This window comes from Thamnophis sirtalis, unplaced genomic scaffold, assembly GCF_051295495.1.
Source record: "Thamnophis sirtalis isolate CommonGarterSnake01/CBP01778 unplaced genomic scaffold, rThaSir2_p1.2 scaffold_10, whole genome shotgun sequence".
NCBI classification, from domain to species: Eukaryota; Metazoa; Chordata; class Lepidosauria; order Squamata; family Natricidae; genus Thamnophis; species Thamnophis sirtalis.
Genome location: NW_028261390.1, coordinates 57,844,897 through 57,867,406, shown reverse-complemented (window position 1 = coordinate 57,867,406; position 22,510 = coordinate 57,844,897). Strand labels below are relative to the sequence as shown.

Genomic DNA, 22,510 nt, shown 5'->3' with positions numbered 1-22,510 from the left:
AATTTGAACATGGGTGACACATGAAATGGTATAAAATCTTTCTAGATATCTTAAAACAATACATTCTATTCTTTAAGTGAATGAATTGTTAACTAACATCTTCATTCTATAGGCTTTTTTATGCTAACATTCCCAGAATAATACAACTGAATTATTTAAATCAGTATAATCTAAATTGTTAAATTGATTCTGGGGAAGAATGGGAATTTAGAATTTATTAGAAATCTTGGTTTTATTACCAATAAAATATATAAAACAAAACTACCCAAAAATAATTTAACTAGCTACATATATTTTTTTTATTTCACTGTTTTGAAATAGACAATAGTGCATATATCTAAACTATCTAAACCAGTGGTAGTCAACCTGGTCCCTACCACCCACTAGTGGGCGTTCTAGCTTTCATGGTGGGCAGAAGGGGTTTGCTGTAACACTGCTTTATAAATTTTATAAAGTAAAGTTACTTCCCTACTTTATAAATCACTATTACTATGGAACCGGTGGGCGGTTAGAAAATTTTACTACTAACAGAGATACAAAAGTGGGTGGTAGGTATAAAAAGGTTGACTACCCCTGATCTAAACAATAGTTTTGGAAGAAAAAAATCTAAAAGAAAATGTGATAGACTTGTGAAATAAAATATATACAAGTATAGTGGCACAGTACAGTTCAATCCCTGATAAAATAGTTCAACAAGCAGCTTGACTCGTAGCCATAACTCTTGCATCATTTATACATGTATATTATCAAGCAATATGATGATAATTTACACTTATATGCACCTTTGCTTAGGATTTACATATTTGCAACTGACTCATGGACTACTGTAACTAATATAATGATCAACTAAAAATAAAGATGATTTTAATTTTCTATAATACAGAATTCAGTGTATCCTATGTAAAATACTGAGATACATATAACGTCATGCCCAAAGACAGCAGACACTTCCTAAGGGCCTTCAAGGATGTTAAGTTTTGACTTTCATTTTGATTTTAGTAATTCACAAATCATAATTAGAAATGTTACAGAAATAGGAACATTATTAAACATCTAACTGCATACAAATTTAACTATATTGTGTTGCATTGAACAAACATGAAACGAAGTTATATTTAATATTTGATTTGGCTGAACCTTAAACTTTTCATACTACAGCATCTGGCGCTACGTCTATATAGTGTAAGATCAATGTACCCCAATATAAATTTTACCTTTTTTCCCTAAGTAATCTCAAGATGTGAAAGTTCTCACAAAGTGATGATAAATGGGAAGATGTTAACATCAATAGATACATTGTATAAATGTTTTGTTTTGTTTTTGTTCAAACAACTTTCTATACACTATACTATTCAATATAGTTTGAAATTCTATGTAAACTAATATGATAATGTTTACTTAGTTATGAATCCTGGAGCCATTTTGTTTAATATGGAATCATTGATATTACTAGGTCGAATAGTTGGTCTCTGTACTGCCTGAAGTGGGCAATTGGTTAGAAATCTGGTTCTGTTTACTTTAAATAAAATTATAATAAATTAAAATTATAATGATATATAAAATGTATTTGTATTTGTATTTGTATTTAAGTTTATTTATATGCCGCCCTTTTCCCTGGGGGGACTCAGGGCGGCTTACAACTTAAAAGGCGGGGGGGAAACAAACTTTTAACATATAGAACAATACATCATTAAAACACAACATTCATACCATTCGGGCGGGTTGCAATCTTTAGCCCCAGGCCTGACAGGAAAGCCAGTTTTTAAGGGCTGTGCGGAAGGTCTGGAGGGTGGTGAGGGTACGAATCTCCACGGGGAGATCGTTCCATAGGGTCGGAGCTGCCACCGAGAAGGCTCTCCTCCGCGTGGTTGCCAGTCGACTGGCGGATGGAACTCGGAGGAGGCCTAATCGGTGAGATCTAATTGGTCGAATGGAAATGGTTCCACAAGCTAACGTTTCATTTGGGTGTGTAGTCACATTGTTGCATCTTTGTATTCTTCTCATAGAGTGACAGATAATTTATGAAGGAATTATGGAAGTGGTCGAAACCGAATAGTATAATTTAAGGAAAAAGGAGTGTTGTATTTCCTCTCTGCTGCTGTAAAATCATTGTAGGAAAAAAGTGTTTTTTCCTAAAAATAAATGTTATGATATCTTAGTCTTTCTTCTTCTACTACTACTTCAAATGGAATTTATTTATTAAACAAATTGTAAAAAACAGATCTTTTAAAACATTGATTTTTCACTCCTGGCAATTCTCATTACTATATCTCATTTCAACTATTCCTTTGGTTATTCTAAGTCTAAACTTTGGTCTGCTTCCTTTTCATTACTTACTATTTCTTTTCACGTGAATCCCTGTCTAACTTCCAATTTCCTTTTTAAGTCAATTCTATGGAGTGTCTTGTTTTTGTTTTTTTTTTAAAGATTGGTTGTGTACAGTTGTGATTTATTATTGTTGTTTGGTTTTGTTTGAATTTGTTAGCTTGTATAAATTTTGTGTCTCCTATAGAGACAATATTCACTTATAAAGAGAGAAAAAGAGAAAGGGAACTAAATTGGAACGATAAAACAGAAGCAATGGCTTGCAGTTCTGCCTTTCAATGAACAGCATTAAAATTACATTGACATGGGAGAAATTGTATATCTGGCCATCTGCTGAACTCAACTGAAATTCACCTATCCCAGCAGTCTTTAGATCTGAACTTCACCTATATTTATTTCCACTCTTACATTTGGAAACATAACTGAAAATAAAAGCCAAATATACCCTGTATAAATCAGATATAATTAGATCTTCACAAGTATGAAAAATGTTACTGCTGCCATCAGAGGCTGCCCTTTCAACAGAAAAAAGAAATTATGGAAATGTCAGAATGTTTACCAAATATGAACCCGTCAAATTAACATTAAAATGATGTAAAATGCTACTTGCAATGGTAGCATCACTGCAAATCCTATCACTTATATACAGTAAGTATCAAAAATAAACTATATTTAGAATAGAAAGAAAAGGCAACTGCTAGAGTTTGGTTCTATCTAGTGGTCTTGATAACAAGTCTTGTTGTTGGTAAATACTACAGTTTCATAAAAATGAGCTGTAGAGTTTTAAGGGTAAATAAGATCAACAGACAGAAGTCAAGTCTATTTTATAAAAAAAACTCTTCGAGGCTTCTGAAGTGTAATACTTTTATCATATTTCTCTCCTTGGAGCATTGAAAAAAAATCACTTTGAAATTATATCCCAACAGCAAAATGTGAAGGGTTAGGCCTGAAGTGTTTCTGCTGTTATTACGCTCATTTTAAGTCTACCACAAAAACTAGAGGATTTGGGTGAAATCATTGCTTCACTTAAATTAATTGATATTTTAGCCTTGTACGTTGGTTTTTAATATTAGGCATGGAAATAAATGGTGAGCTTAATTCATCACCACACTGATACTTAATTATACCTATAGACCTAACATCTGTTCTTTACTCACTTTCTTGTTCTTTGTTATTATATTGTATACTGTACTTTTATTTCATTTGGTCTTATTTTACAATCATTCTGGAATCTGACAGTACCTAGAATAAATTGAACAACTAAAATAAAGCAAACCACATCTGGATGTTTCTTCAGCAAATACGTTCTCTAAGTCTTTGAAAGCTTGAGGGTAAACTAAATGAAGTAGCCTTTTGATTTTGTATATCAATCTGCTGCTTTCATTTTATCATTTATGGTAGTTGGTGCTTTTAATGGCTGAATGAGTTAGAATATATATCTGTGGAGATTCTCAGTCATCCAGGTCATAGTTGTCTCAAAGGTGCTTTTTCAACTGGACTGTTTTAATCTCGAGGAAGAAGAAGACATTTTGCTCCTTATCCAGGAAACTTCATTAGATGGTGGGCTCAATGGAGCAAAGAATATGATCCTTCCATCCCCACCATTCCCATTCCTGTCAGAACTAATTCTTCCATCACTGCACCATCCTTTTGACAAAGCACCTTTGGGATTTGAAATATACCTTTACTCTTGATTATATAGTAGGATTGTTGTATACAGTATGTTAGTTTTTTCATAAGTATCACAGATTACTATTAACATTTATTTCTCAAATTTTACACCATCCAGCTCCCAATGATTCTTATTAATATGTAATAAACATTCAACATAATAAACAAGGATTCTGTATTGAACCGTAATATATCGTCATTTATTACTGTTCTAGGATAGGATGCTCATTTTGAATAGTGATTAAAATTGTTTCTATTTTTTTCCAGTAAAAAATGATAATATTAGGCCATAAGAATAAATAAATTGAATTGCAGTTTGTTTTTCATTTTACTTAGTACACAATGGTACAGGTAGTCTTCCACTTAATGCCACATTTAAGTCATAAAGTAAGATGACTACACCGAATTAAAGCAGCAATCCTGGCATTCCCCATTTCAGTCGTTAATGACAACTATGAATCATTAAATGAATTCCCACCCCAATTCAAGTCATTTCAGGCACAGTCCTTTCCCGCCTCAACCCTCATTTAGGTAAGAAATACCTCCATCTACCTCCCCCCCCACTTTGCCACCTTCCCCCTGCCTTGTGGGATGGCAAGCAACCCCAGACTCTGAGGTTGTTGGCCACATCCTGGAGATTCTCAGTCACCCCAGCAAGCACCAACATTTGTTCATCTAGCTCCAGTTCATACAGTACCAACTGTACCGCTGTACTGTCTTTGTAAAGTTGTGCTGTGTTTTCAAAGGCTTTCCGAAGACAGAAGAACTTTATGGAGGACACTTTAAGGATATCTGCTGTTTAGTGTACCATATCCATTCTGTTTTGTTTTCCATGATAATAATGTTATGCAGAATGCATCAGTTGTTTGCTCAGGGCCAAGAAAACATTTTGGTTCAGCATATAGTCCTAAATTATAGTATTGTTCAGTATTCCAAGAAATGAATAGAAATAAATTGAATTAAGCAGCTCACTAATCTAATCAAAATAACTTTCTTATTAAGGCCCACAGTCCTTAAGGAAAAGTAGCATTAATATGCCAGCCATGGTATACACATCAAAGATGTAATAAAAATTAGATATTGTTTCAGGATTAATTGAACTCCCTTTCAATCCCTTTTAAAGGAAGAATTGATCATCTTGGAGATAAAGCATGCATTAAATTTAATGAACATTTAGTATGACTTTGACAGAATGTAAAATAATGTTCTTCCAAATAGTTATAGTTGTAGCAACCAGACCTTTGGGACTTTAGGCAAACTTGGTCCTAACTTGAATGTTCTTTAATGTTCATATTAAATGCTTAATAAGGTAAAATGCAATGGAATCAGAGGCCTAAAAGTATAATAATTTCCTTTTCTCCTGCACCAGTACAGAAGAGAAATGATAGCTATAAGATAGATAACTACCTAGATGATAGATAGATAGATAGATAGATAGATAGATAGATAGATAGATAGATAGATAGATAGGTAGATAGGTGGTGTTCTAATCCCCCCTCCAACCTGCAAATCAGACACAGGCTTGGCTGTTTGCCACTCTTTAATCACGGATTTATCAACTCCTTTGGCTGAAGGCCCAGGCAAGACTCACATACAACAATAGTTGGCAGCAACCCAAAATCCAACAGGCACAGATACAAGACAGACAAAGTATTCCAATACTGTTTCAAACAGTTGTGTCTTGCAAATGACCTCTCCCAACTTCTTATATACTCTCTTGGGAGGGGCCAAGTCTCAACCACCTGGGCTTAATTAGTCTGCCTCCGGAGCTGCTGCTCTGTTTCTCCGCCTGTCTTAGTCTTGCATCAGGAACAAACTGCCTTGAATCCTCCCCACTGCTCCATGGCTCAGGCGCCTCCTGGTGGCCAACCAGCCTCTCTGGTCCTTGCTCTGAGTCTGAATCCTGTCCAGGGTTCTCCACATCGTCCCTGGCAGACTCATATTGTTCCTCGCTATCCGACTCCATCAGCAGCTCAACCTGCTGGGCCATAACACTATCCCTCACAGCAGGGCCCTTCCCCTGGGTCTGACACTCAGGGTGTGGTCTCAAGGGATATCAGCCATGGTAGGCCTTCACCAAAGCGGGGGCATGCATGTCCGTTGCATCGGCCTAATGGCTTTACAGTGAGAAAGAAGCTCTGTAAACTAATAGGGACATTGTAATGAGTGAAGAAAAACATCTATGACTTAGAAAACGATAAAAAACTCCACTTGTATTCTAGGGAAGACCTTAGTCTCCATTGGTCAGATAATCCCCAGGTAAACTGATGGTTAACAAATGAGATGGATGAATAATATTTTTGTTTGAATGTACGATGTACAAGGAAAATAATGAACATAAGCATACTCGATGGATGATTGGTAGGATTATACATAATTGAAAATAGTGATATATACTGTAATTATAAACAGTTGGTAAATTCTTTTATATTGTAAAAATATTCAGAATGGGATAAGCGATTATATAAAGGTATATTGTTATTAAACAGACAGTCAAGAATGTAAGGGAATTAGGTTTATTGAAAAGAAAGAAATATTAATCGTAAATGAATATATGTTGAAAGTGAGATATCTAGTTATATGAGACGGAAAATCTGTGATTGTATATGTAATTGAGAATATGGATGCAAAAACACTTGTAACCAAATGTAATGGATGAGAATTTTTCTATGTTGTTTTTTATGTTTAAAAATAAAAAAATGCAAAATAAAACAAAAACAAATGAGATGGCAATTACTACTGGCTCACAGTTTAACACTCACATCATTCCCTCCTTTTTTTTAAAAAAAAAAAAATCCTTTCCACTTCCCCGTGCATCTAGAAGGACATGACCTATTTATTCTTCATTCCACTTGAATGTAATCATCAGAAAAACCACAGTATTTCCCCTTTACTTTATCACTGTTGGTAATTCTTTAGCAGAGCTAGCAAGGCACATAACATTTTACAACTCTTTGCCTTACTGCACATGCATTCCAGAGTCAGCAGAAAAAAAACATTGTGCTCTATATCTTGCTGCCTTCCACCACATAAACTTATCGTGCACCTGGAATGGGGCTGTGTGCCAAGTGCTGTCCATTCAGCTTTAATATGCAACGTTGTAAGGACTGAAATTGGCAGTTCTATCAGCTAGAATTCCAGTCCCACCCAATGCCAACCAGCACATGAAAGACATCTCCCACCACCACACCAAATGCTTGGCTATTCCATGTATTGCATTTTCTGTTTGTTCTTTTTCTTTTTGACTGATATCAGAGCTGTCATCCAATGTGTATGGCCAAGATGCAGCCAGTTGGAAAATGCTGCTGAAGAGCTGGAGTCTGAGAAAGAGGTTTAGGGATTGAGGATAGGAGTTGTAAACTACCCTAAGAAGGGGAGGAAAGGAAGTGACTTTTAGAAATTTTCTGGAAGCAATGACCACCCAAAAGGCAATTATTTGCAAACAAGCTACAGAAGGACAAGAACAAAGCTATTTCAATTGCACCTGAAAAGCCAGGCATGAACTGGTTACTTTGCATTCTCTAGGTTGACCAGTCAATCACTCACCATCCCATTAAAAAAAGCCCTAGAAGCCACAGTTCCAACCAATGAAAAGCAGATGAAGAGGCCAGAAAACAGATTGGAAAAAAAATGGTTCAAAGGAAACCAGCAGTTATAAAAAAAAAATACTGGATGATTGGACGTTCCAGAGAAAAGGATCTTCCCTCTATAGCTATGGATGTGGTGGCACTGCCCCAGACCGACTGTATGTGCAATCTGGAGTTCCCCCTAGGCTCAAAAGGGCAGACTAGGAGAGCATTTGCACATGTTTGGGTGGTGTGCCAATTGTACCCATTTTTGGAGTGGGAGCTCTTCTCACCACCATCCATGCCCCTGAAAACTCTTGCTCAGATTATTGCCACGTATATTATATGGAACTGCCATTGAAGAGGATTCATAACTTCAATTGGTGCAGAATGATGCCACATACGTACACTACTACATGAAATATACTGTTTCTGGATGCAAGGTCCTGGTTGTCATCTTTAAAGCCCTTCATGGCTTGGGACTAGGTTACCTAGGGACCATCTTTTTCCAAGAGTCTCTATCCAACCAATTTGATCCAACAGACTAGGCATGCTACGGAAATTGTCACCCTAAAAGTATTGGCTAGTGGGAATTACAAGATAATCCTTCTTGCTATAGCCCCTGTTTTACGGAATAACTCCCCCACTTCAGTTATTAGAATGGCCTCAATTTCATTGGTCTTTCATAAGACTTTAAAAATGTGGTTATGTACTTGGGCCTGAAGATTGGAATGTGTTGAAGGTCCTGTTTTTTGGATATATTGTTACTTGGCAAACTATCTTGGCTGCTGTATGTAATTTGTGGATGTTTTTTATTGTTTTATTGTGTTTAATCATTTAATCGTTTTAGAACTGTAAGCACCCAGACTCACTTGGCTGAGATTAGGAGCAAAATGAAATGAAATGAAATGAAATGAAATGAAATGAATGAATGAATGAATGAATGAATGAATGAATGAATGAATGAATGATGCTGGACTGGGACACAGCTTTTCAATCCTCTTCCCTGGGTCATATTAGCATGCCCAACATTGCCTCCACATAGCAGCAAACACCACTCCCAGTTATTAAATGAGTGCTTCATTTGTGAAAAGACACTGAATTTCACATGTATGTGGACTTGTGCATTTATCCTGTCTTTTAGATGTTTCAGACTGCCTCAGTTTGAGAGGGTACTTTAAGAGACATGACAACATTAGTTTATGGCAACTAACCTGGGCTATATAAGCCTTTCTTTCTGCCTTTAATAAAACCTCTCTTCTCCTCAGAGTTAGAATTACTGGCAGCCACACCAACAATATAATCATCTTGTCAGATTGGTTTGTGGGGGTACTGCAATTACAGCTTTTTTGGAGAAGGGGAAAAAAAAGAAGATTCATCCAATTACTAGTCTGAGTATGCTTAATTATATACTAATTAATAATATCTAATAATCTATTAGTAATATCTAATTATGCTAGACAGTCTCAGACTAGCTCAGACTAGGAGAGGAGCAGGCAGGATTTCTCACTCTGTATTAAATTAAGAACTGATACTGCCCCAAGCAATTGAAAAACATTGCTATGATTGAATGAATTTTAGACATGGACTTGTGGGTTGATACAAATAAAATAAAGAATACTGTGAAATGGAACATGGAAAATGTCAAAGTAGAGAGAATGTGAGCCAGCAGCTAAAAAACCTAACATAATCCTTGCTTGTATAAACAGAGGAACAGAATCAAAATCACTTGAGGTATTAGTACTGCTTTATAAAGTCTTAGTAAGACCACACCTGAAATACTGCATTGATTTTTGGTCGCCACCTTACAAAAATAGATGTTGAGACTTTGGATAAAGTGCAAAGAAGAGCAACTAAGATGATTAAGGGCCTGGAGATAAAAACATATGAAGAACAGTTGCAGGAATTGGATATGATCAGCCTAGAGTGAAAAAGGGTTGGGGATGATATGATAGCAATATTCCAATATGCACAAAGAAGAGGGAGTGAACTTATTTTTCAAAGTAGGCAAATCAAGAAACAATGGATGGAAACTTATTAAGGAGAGAAGTAATCTGGAATTAATAGCAATAGTAGTTAGACTTATATACCGCTTCATAGGGCTTTCAGCCCTCTCTAAGCGGTTTACAGAGTCAGCATATTGCCCCCAACAACAATCAGGGTCCTCATTTTACCCACCTCGGAAGGATGGAAGGCTGAGTCAACCCTGAGCCGGTGAGATTTGAACAGCTGAACTGCAGAACTGCAGTCAGCTGAAGTAGCCTGCAGTGCTGCATTTAACCACTGCGCCACCTTGGCTCTGTTAAGGAGAAGCTTCCTAACGGTGAGGACAATTAACCAGTGGAACATCTTGCCTTCAGAAGTTGTTGGTGCTTCATCACCGGAGGTTTTTAAGAAAAGACTGCTCAGCCATCTATCTGATATGCTGTAGTGTTGTATTAGAAGACTACAAGGTCCCTTCCAGCTCTATTCTAATTGATTGATTGATTTAAAAAAAAAACAGCAAGGAAGGAAGAAAGATTCAACTGGATTCCCAAAAGATACAAAATAGAACAGTTTTTTTATTTTATTTTCAGTATTTGGATTATGTTTGGAGAAGCAATACACTCATATCACTGAGGGCGCTTTGAGTGCTGAGAAAAATTCAGCCGCAATCTTCTTTTTTTCTCCAGAGGTATCTGATACGTGCAGCTTCTTTTAGTGGATAAAGATTCCAAGATAACTTTCTAGCTGTTGCATTTGTAGCCTGTAGCATTTCTGCATTGTAGTCCAATGTTGAACAAGATCAACCTTTAGCAATTTTTTGTGAGAAAATATATATGAGATTTTATCTCATATTTCAGAAACTTGAAATTGAAGCTACATATCAGTCTATTTCCATTTGTGGGAAAACAACTCCTAGTCAGACTATTGTGTTCTAGGCAACCTGTTTATTCTTGCCTAGGAAAGTTATAACTTTCTTATTTGCATAATATTGTTTTATTCATTAAAAGGATTGTATTAGGTATGATTATTTATATAAGGTTAATTGAAAAGCACCTAAATAATTCAATAAGCTGGCATGTGATTATTATACTTGCAGTACATTACTATTAATTTGAGTTTTTGTTAAGTTACTAGATTCAGAAATCAGTTTGATCTGGGGGACAAATCCCACATAATGTTTGGAAACTGATGCTTTGTATTTTTCACTAGCTATCCTAATAAATCCATATATTGCTATACAACATGTCTAACTGGATAAAATTTTGATCTTATTATAGAATCCAATAGAAATCAATCTGCCATATTTTAGAGAGATAAATTCAGTTTTGCCACTAGACAATGTAGCATCAATCAATTTTGTTTACCTAGTATTATTGCCTAAACCAGGAAGTTTAAAAAATATTTAAGCCAAATTTCTTTGTAAAGGAACCTTCTAATTGAAGTCAAGTTGAAGTCAAGAATCTCTGTATAGTATATGGTGGGTGCATATCTACATTTATTTATTATTGTACTTATATGCAAAAATGGAAACCAAGACCATAGCAACATTCAGTATCTGTCATATGAATAATTTCTTTAAGTTTATGAGTTCCCTTGAATGTTACTAACCCTTGCTATTAGTTCCCAGCTTGTGATAAGTAGAAAGAGAAAGGGTATTGAAGGAAAAATACATGCCTACCAAGCAGGGACAGGTTGCATATTAGTTCAAGGTATAATGCACAATTCTAATAAGCTTTTTCTGTGACTGGAATAGTTACGCTGATAGGTAGTGTATCAAAGGAAATAGGTAGGCAGCTTGAAATGGCAATGACTTTGTATCTACTGAATACTTTCAGCATGATACTGATTTATACCTGTTGCTTAATACAAGCACTAAGAATACATAAAGAGACAGGCAGCTAAGGTATTTATTTTAAATTGGTGTAATTCTATACCGATGCAAAGGTACCATGCACAAAGAGCTAAGCGTCTTGACATTCTGAGTTTAGTTTCTGAGCTGAAAAGTACCAACTTCTTTCTCTGCTTTTGTCAGATTTAGGATTTTATGCCAGTTTAAATATAAAAAAACTGAACAGTTGACTGGAATATGAGCTGGAGATACAGTATAGTGGAAGCAAGCAGCGCAAATGAGGGAATATAAGGCTCAGTAAGAAGTGTTTGGAATTAGGAAGCCAAGGCAATAACTTTCATTTTAATGAAAATTAATTACCCTAGCTAACTATTTAGAATACAAGTATTCTATGTAGAGTGTAAAGATTCTGCTTAGCACAGAAATGTATTCTCACTTAGGATGTTGGTTGGTACAGAAAATAGCTATACATCCAGAGCCAATTGCTCTTATAACTAGCTACAGACTGTCCTTCTATTCGGGGAATACATGGAATGCTCAACTCACTCCACCATTAACATGCTATTCCAACAAATGTGTGGGTTTGTTGTTGTTGTTTTAATTCAATTATTAATTCCAATATTTTGGTCTACAGTTCAGTCACATTTCCTCTTCCTTTTTTGACACCAGTTTCTCTGCTTTGGCCTGCCTATCCTTTTTCATCAATATGGTAATGCTTATTATCATACTGAAGCCCTTAAGGAAACTATTTATACTAGGACCACATCTAATAAGAAGTTAAAATATATACTCTTGCCTGGAAAGAAAGGGAACTTTGGCACTTTAAATTTTAAGTAGCCATTTCTATTGATTCCTTTAAAAAATCATTTTTTCTCCCACAAATGAACTTCCGGTTAAGAGCTTCAATGCAGCAGCTTATCTGATGGGAAAATCACTAATATTCTTTACTAAATATTCTATCCGTAATAATGCAGAAGATAAGTACAAAATGATGTGATTATAAGCAAAAGAGGTTATGCTGTTATCTACCTTTTTAGTCCCTTGAATATTTTCTACATCATTGATGTCTTTCTTGGTTGGTTCATTTGTTTCTGGTGATTATGCTGGTTTATTTTTTCTAGTTGTTATAAGATATACATTCTGAATATTGATTAGAATATATGTGATATCATATGTAGGTGTAAACTTGTTATATTAGATCCCAATTCTATTTTTCTTAGTGATTGTATTATTGGTTATTAATATTTATTCAATATAAGATGTGTCATTCAACTTAAAATAATTATTTGTTTATTTGTTATATATGATTCTGGCAATAACAAATTTACTTTCTCCTTTAGGAAGAAAATATTGAAAATATGTTGATGTGGTGGACAATTGTTTCTTCTATTGGATACATTTTATTGAGTGCAAAAGGATGGCCAGTAAAAGAAGGACATGACTTCAGATCATTTCAAGCTCTTATGCGATTACGCCACAAGGTATTGCTAATGCATCAAAATTATTGGCTTTGGAAGTCTAAATTTTATTCCTGTAAATGGTAAAAATATATTATTTGAGAATATCAGATGCATTTCCCATTAACTGCTGTTTAGCATAGTAAAATGGAAAAATACAACTTAGAAAACCACACTATGTTTCATATCATATGAATGCTTTCTATTAGGAATGCTAATTACCAAGAATTAACTCTATATCCAGGTAAGGAACAGAAAGCTTGGGAAGATGCAATGGAAAGGGAATTAAACTCATTGAAAAAATTAGAAGTATATGAGAATGTAAAGTTACCACCAGGTAAACATGCCATTGGTTGTAAATGGATTTTCAAACTTAAAAATAGTGTAGATGGGACTGTAACCCATAAAGCCAGGTTAGTTGCACCAAGGTTTGCTCACTCAGCCAATGACTATGATGAGGTCTTTGCACCTAGTTTAAAGGCTACAACATTACATGCAGCATTAGTGTGGGCAGCTAAGGATGAATATATAGTTAATCATTTAGATGTAGAGACAGCATATCTTCATGCACTATTGCAACATTGAAAAATAGTCTGTATGGCTTGAAGCAATCAGGATATGAATGGAATCGATGTATAGTTAAAGAGTTAACTAAGATGGGTTTTAAAGCTGGCATGGCTGATCCATGTTTGTTTAAGAAAGAAAGTAATGGTGTGATTTCATTGTTGCTATTGTTCACTGATGACATAGCATTAGTCACTAAAACTGAGCAAGAAGCTATGAGGATTATAACACTGTTAAGGATGCAGTTCAGTATAAAATATCTTGGTAAGATTAGGCAATATCTTGGGTTAAAGATAGATAAAACTAGGGGAGGACACAAAATCTCACAAACTGAGAAGATTAACCAGCTACTCAGAACATTTAGGATAGAACTGTGTAAACCAGCTAAAACTCCAATGGGTCAGGAATTTAGCCATGATGATGTAAAAAGCCCTGTGTTTGATAAAGGTATTTATCAATCATTGATTGGTAGCTTATTGTATCTGAGTAATTGGTCAAGGCCTGACATAGCATATAGTGTAAATCAATTAGCCAGGTTTAATGCTGAACCTACTGAAAGGCACTGGCAAGCTGCTAAGAGGATATTAAGATATCTTAAGCAATTGATGGATTATGCATTGTATTTAGAACCTAAGAATGATCTGAGCTTAACTGCATATGCTGATGCAAGTTTTGCTACAGATGTGTCTACACAGAAATCAACATCAGGGTTTGTTGTATTTCTGGGAAAAGCACTAATTGGATGGCGGTCTATTAGACAAAAACATTTAAGTCCAACAACTATGGATGCTGAATATTCATGTTTGTCATTATTATGTACAGATGTAGTTTGTTACAAACAACTCCTACCGGATATGGGAATTAGTGTACAAGAACCTATTGTTGTTTATGAAGACAATCAAGCAGCAATTCAGATAACATCCAATCTTGCTGTAAAAACTAGGTCAAAACAAACTGATATAAGATATCTGAATGTAAGGCAAAGTGTGAATAATAAATTAGTTTCATTGGAGTATTGTATGTCTGAAGATAACATCGCAGGTCATTTTACTAAGGCCCAAGGTAATATAAAGCATAAACGTTGTTGCGAGAAATACAGCTTAAGATTGTAAGATTTATATATTGTCCTACCCAAAGGGGAGAATGTTAGGAATATAATCTAACGGTTGGGTTTGCAATATATAAATCATGTAACAATGTTGTACCTGTTTCTTTAAATCATACTGTAAAATGTGGTTGGTTGCTGTTTTTCTCAATTGGCCATAAGAGGGAGCCAGAATGAATGTTAGCTCTCTGTTTGTTAGATGCTGGGCTGATCTGATCTGAGTGTTTTGGAAGCTGGCTGTTAGAAAGTGCCATGAGCTATTGTAAGTTTTGTAACTGCTAGCAAACTTTGAGTACTGAACTGATAATATGATACTGGACTATGTTATTTGGATTATCCCTTAACTGAAAGACGTTGATGACTGACTGTCTTATCCGTGTATGACTTGGATTGTTTGATGGACTCTGATACCTCTATTTTTACGAAAGTAAAAGTCTATTTAAACTGCAGTATGCTGTATGCTGGTTTGTGTGTTCTCCAACACAACTCTCACAACGCTTCTCTGAACGCACTCACTCTCCCAACAGGGAGCTTCCCAAACACTTTCTTAAAATACATTTTACTTCTGTATTAAAAGTAGAAAAATGAAGAGATTGTAGAAGCCTTTTTTTAAAATTGCTTTTTTTTAGTGCTTTTAAGTACTTAATACTTTACTTAGAAAGAAATGCAAATATATTATTTCATCATTCTTTTATAATTAGAAGAAAGATACCACATTTATTTCCAGATTTCTTTAAAAAAAATTACTAAACAAAACTACAAACAAAATAAGTTGGAAGGAGGTGGGGAAAGTATAATATATTAGAAGAGTAGGATTATATGAATTGAAGGGGCATGATTGGGGCTCACATAATTTAACTGATGTCAAAATATGAATGGCTTGAAATGACAAGGCTGGCATTGCCACACAGCTAACTGTGTGGAACTGGGATCATGTTGAGCCTGATGTGAAGTCCAGAGCAAGGATGACAATCTCCAAATTCTTAAGTATGTAAATAATAGTAGTAATTGCAACTGATTTGTATTAATCAATTGAAAATAATTTCTATTATTAATAGCAATAGCAGTAGACTTATATACCGCTTCATAGGGCTTTCAGCCCTCTCGAAGCGGTTTACAGAGAGTCAGCATATTGCCCCCAACAATCTGGGTCCTCATTTTACCCACCTCGGAAGGATGGAAGGCTGAGTCAACCCTGAGCCGGTGAGATTTGAACCGCTGAACTGCTGATCTAGCAGTAGCCTGCAGTGCTGCATTTAACCACTGCGCCACCTTAAAACTGTGGCCTTGTTCATGGCTTATTTCATCAACAAACCACAGCGGCCAGATCTTTAATGGGGCTCCTTGAGAACTGAAATCCATTCTTGAAATTTCTTTGAAAGAAAATATAAGACTTGTAAGATTGATGTCAGCCCTCTGGGATTAATCACACAAGGAACACAACTAGATGAGCTAATTCTTCTTTAATGTAAGTGTGATGGAATAGCAACCTGGGGACCTTGTGGATAGAAGTTTTGACAATGTAGAGATTTCCAAGACAGAGGCCCAGATTAAGGTACTATATACAGTTTTGAGCTGAATTGGGGATGTGGGGAAAGATTCAGAGTAGCTACATCACATCCTTAGCTACATCTGTTAGGATATATCTTAGGCTGTATGTAAGTTAGAAAGTTATAACTTCAGTTTAGCAATATGCTACCCATTTGGTATATGCAAACAAAAGACTGGACTTGATTGGATTTTGATTTGTCATTTTTTTGGACTTGGGCCTGACCTAACAGAATCTTGCAGGTCTGAAAGTGCAATTTTTCATGATCACTTTTAACTATTTGATAAATTATGGCAGGACCTTCCTAAGTTTCTTTTTCTGTTAAGCCCCAGGAGACTCCTCCGTCTCTTGACTGTTTCCTGTAGAGTATTTCTTCCTCTCATTCCCCAAGGTCTTTCAGCCAAGGACCTGGATTTTGAATGCTTTAAGCTTCCTTGACCTTATGATATTAGGAATATCTCATATATAACAAATTCAGAAAAAGTCCTACCTTCTGACAAGCTATTTTCCAAGGCACTTAAAGGCCAGAGAAGGAAAATGGATGGAAAATGATCAAGGAGAGATTCAACCTAGAAATAAGGAGAAAATTTCTGACAGTGAGATCAATCAACCAATGGAACAGAGGTTGCCTTCAGAAGTTGTGGGAATTTCATCCCTGAAAGCTTTCAAGAAGAGATTGGACTGCCATTTGTCAGAGATGATGTAGGGTAAGGTGACCAGATTTTAACATTGGTAAAGCAGGACACCATTGCCCGAGGGGGGGGGGGGGTTCTTGATTTTTTTTTTTTTAAAAATGGACTTTTTAAAAATGCTGCGGGACAAATTGTTCAAAAGTGGGACTGTCCCACCAAAAGCGGGACATCTGGTCACCTTAGTGTACGGTCTCCTGCTTGGGCAGAAGGTTGGACTAGATGACCTATAAGGTCCCTTCCAACTCCGTTAATCTGTTAACAATCTGGAATATTTTAGTTCTTTCGTAAATTTAGACTGCCTTATCTATCTACTATCTCAAGTGATTTGTGAATAATAGATAACACAGGTGTACTAAAATAACAACAATTTTTACTTCATTTTAATAATAGGACAGTGGAAATGATCAATAAAGTGACTTATTTTAAAAGTAGTTGGCTACTGCTGTTGATACAAAATGTAACAGGGAAATTGTATGTGACTATCAACCAATCATTAACAATCATTCAAAGTTACAATGGCACTGAAAAAGGGACTTATGACTAGTTCCTCACTTACAACTATAACAGCATCCCAACATGATCGAAGTTTGGGTTCTTGGGAAATGACATGTATTTACGATGGTTGTATCATCCTGGAATCACATAATTGCTATTTTCAATCTTCCCAGGCTGCTTCTGACAAGCAAAATAAGAAACTAGATTTGCATAACAATCTTGATGATTTGCTTAACAACTGCAGGAAAAAGTCATAAAATCAGTGTGACTCACTTAATGACTGCACTGCTTAGTGCTAGAGCTTCCTGTTCCCAATCATGATATAGGTCAAAGATTACCTACATTGAATAATCCCCCTTAAATTGAAATCTAAATTTCATTTTTTTTTCTGGACCAAATAAACATTCAGTTGGATAAATCCTATAATTACTTGGACTGAATATATACGAACAATTGAACATTCATAGAAGAATTCCTTTTCTAAGATCAACTTTGTTCCATATTTACTCAACAGCCTAACTAAGACAGGCCACGACCCTAATTCTAGTCTGCATGGTTGGGATTAATTTTAAATTATGGTATTTGGGTTTTTTTGGGCTTGATATATAGTGTTTTTAAACTGTTATTATACTATTGAGTTCTCTGTGATTTATATACATAAACATATAAATTCATGTATATATGAATATATAAGGCTGAGGATCAATCTAAATTTGTAAGTAAAATGTGATTAGAGCATGCATGTGGATATACCTAGTCTCTGGAACACTTTACAGTAAATCACATGCATATTTTCTTGAAGGGGATAAAAAAAGGTCAGTGGATGAGTTCAGGAAAAGATGCTGTTATATGCATAATTCAAATCACATATACTCCACAATATTTGCACAGTTCTACAAGATAATTGTTCTAATTGAATTAATTTCTTGCTGCTTTTTTATTATAAAGGCCCCATTTTCATTTATAACATTTAAATATTAATACAATTTAGAACAGAAATTTAGTGTCAATAACAATAGAAAACAAAGATAAATTGTACTAGAATTCTTAACTAAAAAAGTTTAGTTAAGATTAGAAGTCTTAACTAAAAAAAAAACTTTGAAAAAAACCCTATGTGAATACAATTTATAAAATACTTTGTGGCTTTGCAAATTATTCTTGCTTTTCCAGAAGAAAACTAAAAGCGTGAAAGTGTTTATAGGGGCATTTCCATTTGGTTAATAGTTTGAATTGCTAATGGCTTGTTCCAGATCATTTATTAAAACGTTTCCCTCCTGAAATAGGTAGAAAGCACTTTTGGCATCTTTCTGAATTGTCTGTTGATGCCACTTAAAGCTTGTGTCAATGCGTAAGCATTACTTCAATGAACCAGGCACATGCTGTGCGATTTTCAGATTTAAGGGAATGAGTTCAGAATTTCATTACAACAGAATACTAAACAGCCAGCAGCAATGGTTTCTTATTAAAAAATATATAGAGCAGTGCTTGATATGGTAATATTTATATATACAAACTCACTTTTGCTTCCTTCAGAGAAGATTTTTTTAAATAAATAAATAAATAGATGCTTTGCATTATTTACTTTTAAACAGACTTTTTTGAACTCTTAGATGGCATTCTTTGTGGTCTGAGTTTTAAGAAGAAAAGAATCTGCTTTCTTGCCAAACTCAGACAATTCTGATGCAGCACCATCTGCATCATTTGCAAATAATTCCCAGTGCAGTTTAAATCTAAGTCACAGTTTCTCCATTTTGTTTCACCATCTGTATATCCCTTATGCATTTAGCTTGGGTCTGTGGAACACATTCAGCCAACCCTTGTTTAGCTTCCTCTAGCCAAAAGCTGAATTTTGAGAATGTCAGCCAAATAGCGATCAAGCTGCTTCAATCTTGAAGTTTCCCATTCTGACAGAGTTTCCAATGCTTTTGTGAATGAATGAATGAATGAACAAATAATTTTCTCTTCTTCGGGGAGAAAAGAAATAGCAGACAATTCTTCAGTTTACCATTGTGCTATTCTGAAAAGCTCTGTAATGGAAACTCATTGTACTATTCCAAAAAGCCTCCAAGATGTATTCTCCAGGCAAAGCGTGAGAATGCAGCATGTCAGCAAACCTTCATTCAGAAGATTGCTTCTGAACTGGACTGAATGAATGTGTGGTGGTAGGAAAAGAGCATAACTGACAGTTTAACAGATTGCCTAATGCCCAAGAACACCAGATGAAATCCAAACTTTATCAGTAGAAGGTAAAGTAGGGAAGGAGAAACTTGGTTTTCAAACTCTGGAGAGGAAGCAGAGTTTTCATTCTGATGCAACTTGTTACTGCTAATGTCCAGTTAAGTATGATTAACTGGGACCAAATAAGTGGTGGGTTTCAAAAATTGTTCTGTGGGTGTGGTTTCCTTTGTGGGAGTGGCTTGCTGCCCATGTGACTAGATGGGAGTGGCTTGCTGCCCATGTGACTGGATATGAAGATGCTGATGACACTTTTCAGAACCACCTTAAATTACCTCACACACAGCACTGGCATGCATAAGAATATGATGTAACCTTGTTTTTTAAAAGGCATCTTTGGTTTGCATTAAAACAACTTCAACACATGGAATATTCTGATTGCACCACAAATGCAGTAGTCATCCTTACCTTTCACAGAGGCACTGAGTTTTATAAATATGAGCATGATAGTGTAGAATAATCATATCCAAGGACCAGTGGTGGGTTTCAAAAATTTTTGGAACCTCTTCTGTAGGTGTGGCCTGCTTTCCGGGTCCACTGGTGGAACCTCTTCTAACCGGTTCGGTAGATTTGACGAACCGGTTCTACCGGATAGGTGTGAACTGATAGGAACCCACCACTGGACCAAATAATATGAGTGGTAAGGGGGATTGTTTTATTCTTACTGTTCATCAGAACCTATGGACTGTGATGTGAAAACCCAGTTGTGTTTTTAAATGAATATAGTTTAAAAAACCTAACTTCTTATCTAATAGTGATTAGTTATAAGAAATAGCCATTATAACATCATTACTAATCTTATTACTTAATTTCATCAGTAATTCTTTATAAAGTACATGTTCAACTAACACAAAGATAATATCTCTGCTTTCCTGCATACAACTAGGTAATGGAAAATACTGATGTTTGACATAAATGCCTTTTAAATAAGTGATAAGTGTATTTATGATTTGATTGCAGAGAGAGAGAGAAGGAGGAGGGAGGAAGGGAGAGAGAGGGAGAGACTTAGTATGTAACTATACAATGTTGTGGTAGATGATGACAGTTACTGACAAATTGCTCATCCCGCTTGTCTTTTTCTATATAAATTAATGATCAGCTGTCCAAAAAACCTACCTTTCATTGTACAAACCTTACAACTATTCAAATTAACCAAACACAATGGTGAAAACTTTGGTACGATATCTAATATTGAGCACTGTTTGTTGCGGTTGAAATATTTTTGAAAAAATTAGGCTTCAACTTAAATTTTGATTTGATTTTGAATACTGTAGACTTGTTTTAAGTATTTTTTTTTAAAGAAAATAAATAAAATATTTCTTCTGTACTGGAGGAAAAGCCAGTTTCTTACAGACAGATTGTTTTCCCCTTAATACTGGAATAGAAGTCCTGTGAGGTTATAACTACAACTTTCAGACTCAATTATTTTCCCTTCATTTTCACCGAGAAGAATCCTCCCTCCTGTTCTTTTAAAGTTTACTTTCATTTGTATATAAGTGATTCATAAACCCAAAAAAACAATAAAAATGCTGCCATGAGAATCAATGGTTTATAGATATACTAGCCGATAACCCGGAGTTGCCCAGGTATTTATTTATAGGGGGGAAATGTCCAGACCAAACATAATTTCTAATGTTGGATTTTTCCCCTTATCAGAGGGAGCTCCTTTATGGAGACTGTGAAGCCATTACCATCTTGCCCCAACAGTATTTGTTTCCAAAGAGTAAGTCATCTGTGTACCAAATTTGGTTGAAATTGTTCGAGGCATTCCAGAGTTATGCTGGAACACACACACACACAGCCATTTATATATAGATAGATAAACTCAATGATTGTAGAAAAAACATTAGGTTACTTTGAAAGTGAATGAGTTTCAAATACTAGAACCCTATCCTTTCTTCTTTTTTCAATAGCATGAAATCTTAAGTAAAATACTATGGGCAGATGCTAATGTTCTAGTTATACTAATTTAAGTTCTTTATACTTTCTGTTTTCTCATAAATAAATGATCCATGGCTATGATTGTAAGGATATTTTTTGTTTGATAGCTGAGATATATATTGTGTATATATTTTGTTAGGTTATTCATGCCATAATCCTAAATAAATTATACTCTAAAAAGAAAAGATAAATTTCTGTAGGGCAAAATAGAAGACAAGCAGAAAGGAATCTTGTAGGAAATTGTATGATAATGCCATTTTCTTTCTTATTGCCTCAGAATCTAAAAAATTACAATTATTATTATAAAGGCATTCTTAAAAGTAATATATATTAATTTTCTGATCTACATAATTTAAGTTTTTAAAATGAAGAAGAAAAGAGAACTTTTCTATAGTTGTATGAGTTGTTTAATTGCCTTTTTTGCTGTTTTAAAGTATCTGTTTAACTTTGTTTAAGCAATATAGATTATAGATTATAGACTATAGATTATGATCACACATAAAAGAGAACTTTGAAGAATTCATGCCTTTGTTCAATAAAGTCTGTAGAGCTTCTAATCCAAGAAGCTCATTCAGGTCTGACAGGATAGTGGAGAATGGAAAGATTTATATTTCTTGCAGACAGCTGGTAATCTGCATCCTTTTAGGGGGTAGTTGAAGCACTTAGAGATTTATCTGTGTCCTCAGGGTCACCTGAGTAGTGCTCCTGTTTCCTGCAATCTGCAATTTTTTTTCTCTGGAAATCCATTCCTACTCCCACGCCATTCAAAGGGTGTCCGTCCCAAATTGTATAGCTAAAAGTCTGTAGATGTTCTCCGTCATCCAGGTCATGGTTTTCCCAAAGGCGCTTTTTCAGGAAGCAACTGAACTTTCTTGTTTCTTGGATAAGAAGCGAAAAGTCTTCAAAGGAAAAATTGCCTCCTGAAAAAGCACCTTTGTGACATGCCTTTGTCCATTTGCATGATTGCTTCATTAGATTTAGATGCCACCCAACTGCAAAATGACTCTGGGCAGTCAGGTTTTTCAAGGTGTTCCAAAAGACATCATTGCTGCAATAATGAACTAAATTTAATATT

At 35.2% G+C, this 22,510-nt stretch overlaps 1 protein-coding gene across 1 annotated transcript in view; it reads left to right on the top strand.

The window, feature by feature from the left end:
• Positions 1 to 22,510, top strand: part of FSTL5 (follistatin like 5) — a 356,407-nt gene that overhangs the window by 24,457 nt on the left and 309,440 nt on the right. The window contains exon 2 of the mRNA XM_087724670.1: positions 12,738 to 12,878. Within this exon, the coding sequence (XP_087580796.1) occupies positions 12,756 to 12,878 (123 nt within the window). The 5' untranslated portion in view covers positions 12,738 to 12,755. The remainder of the gene's footprint in view (positions 1 to 12,737; positions 12,879 to 22,510) is intronic.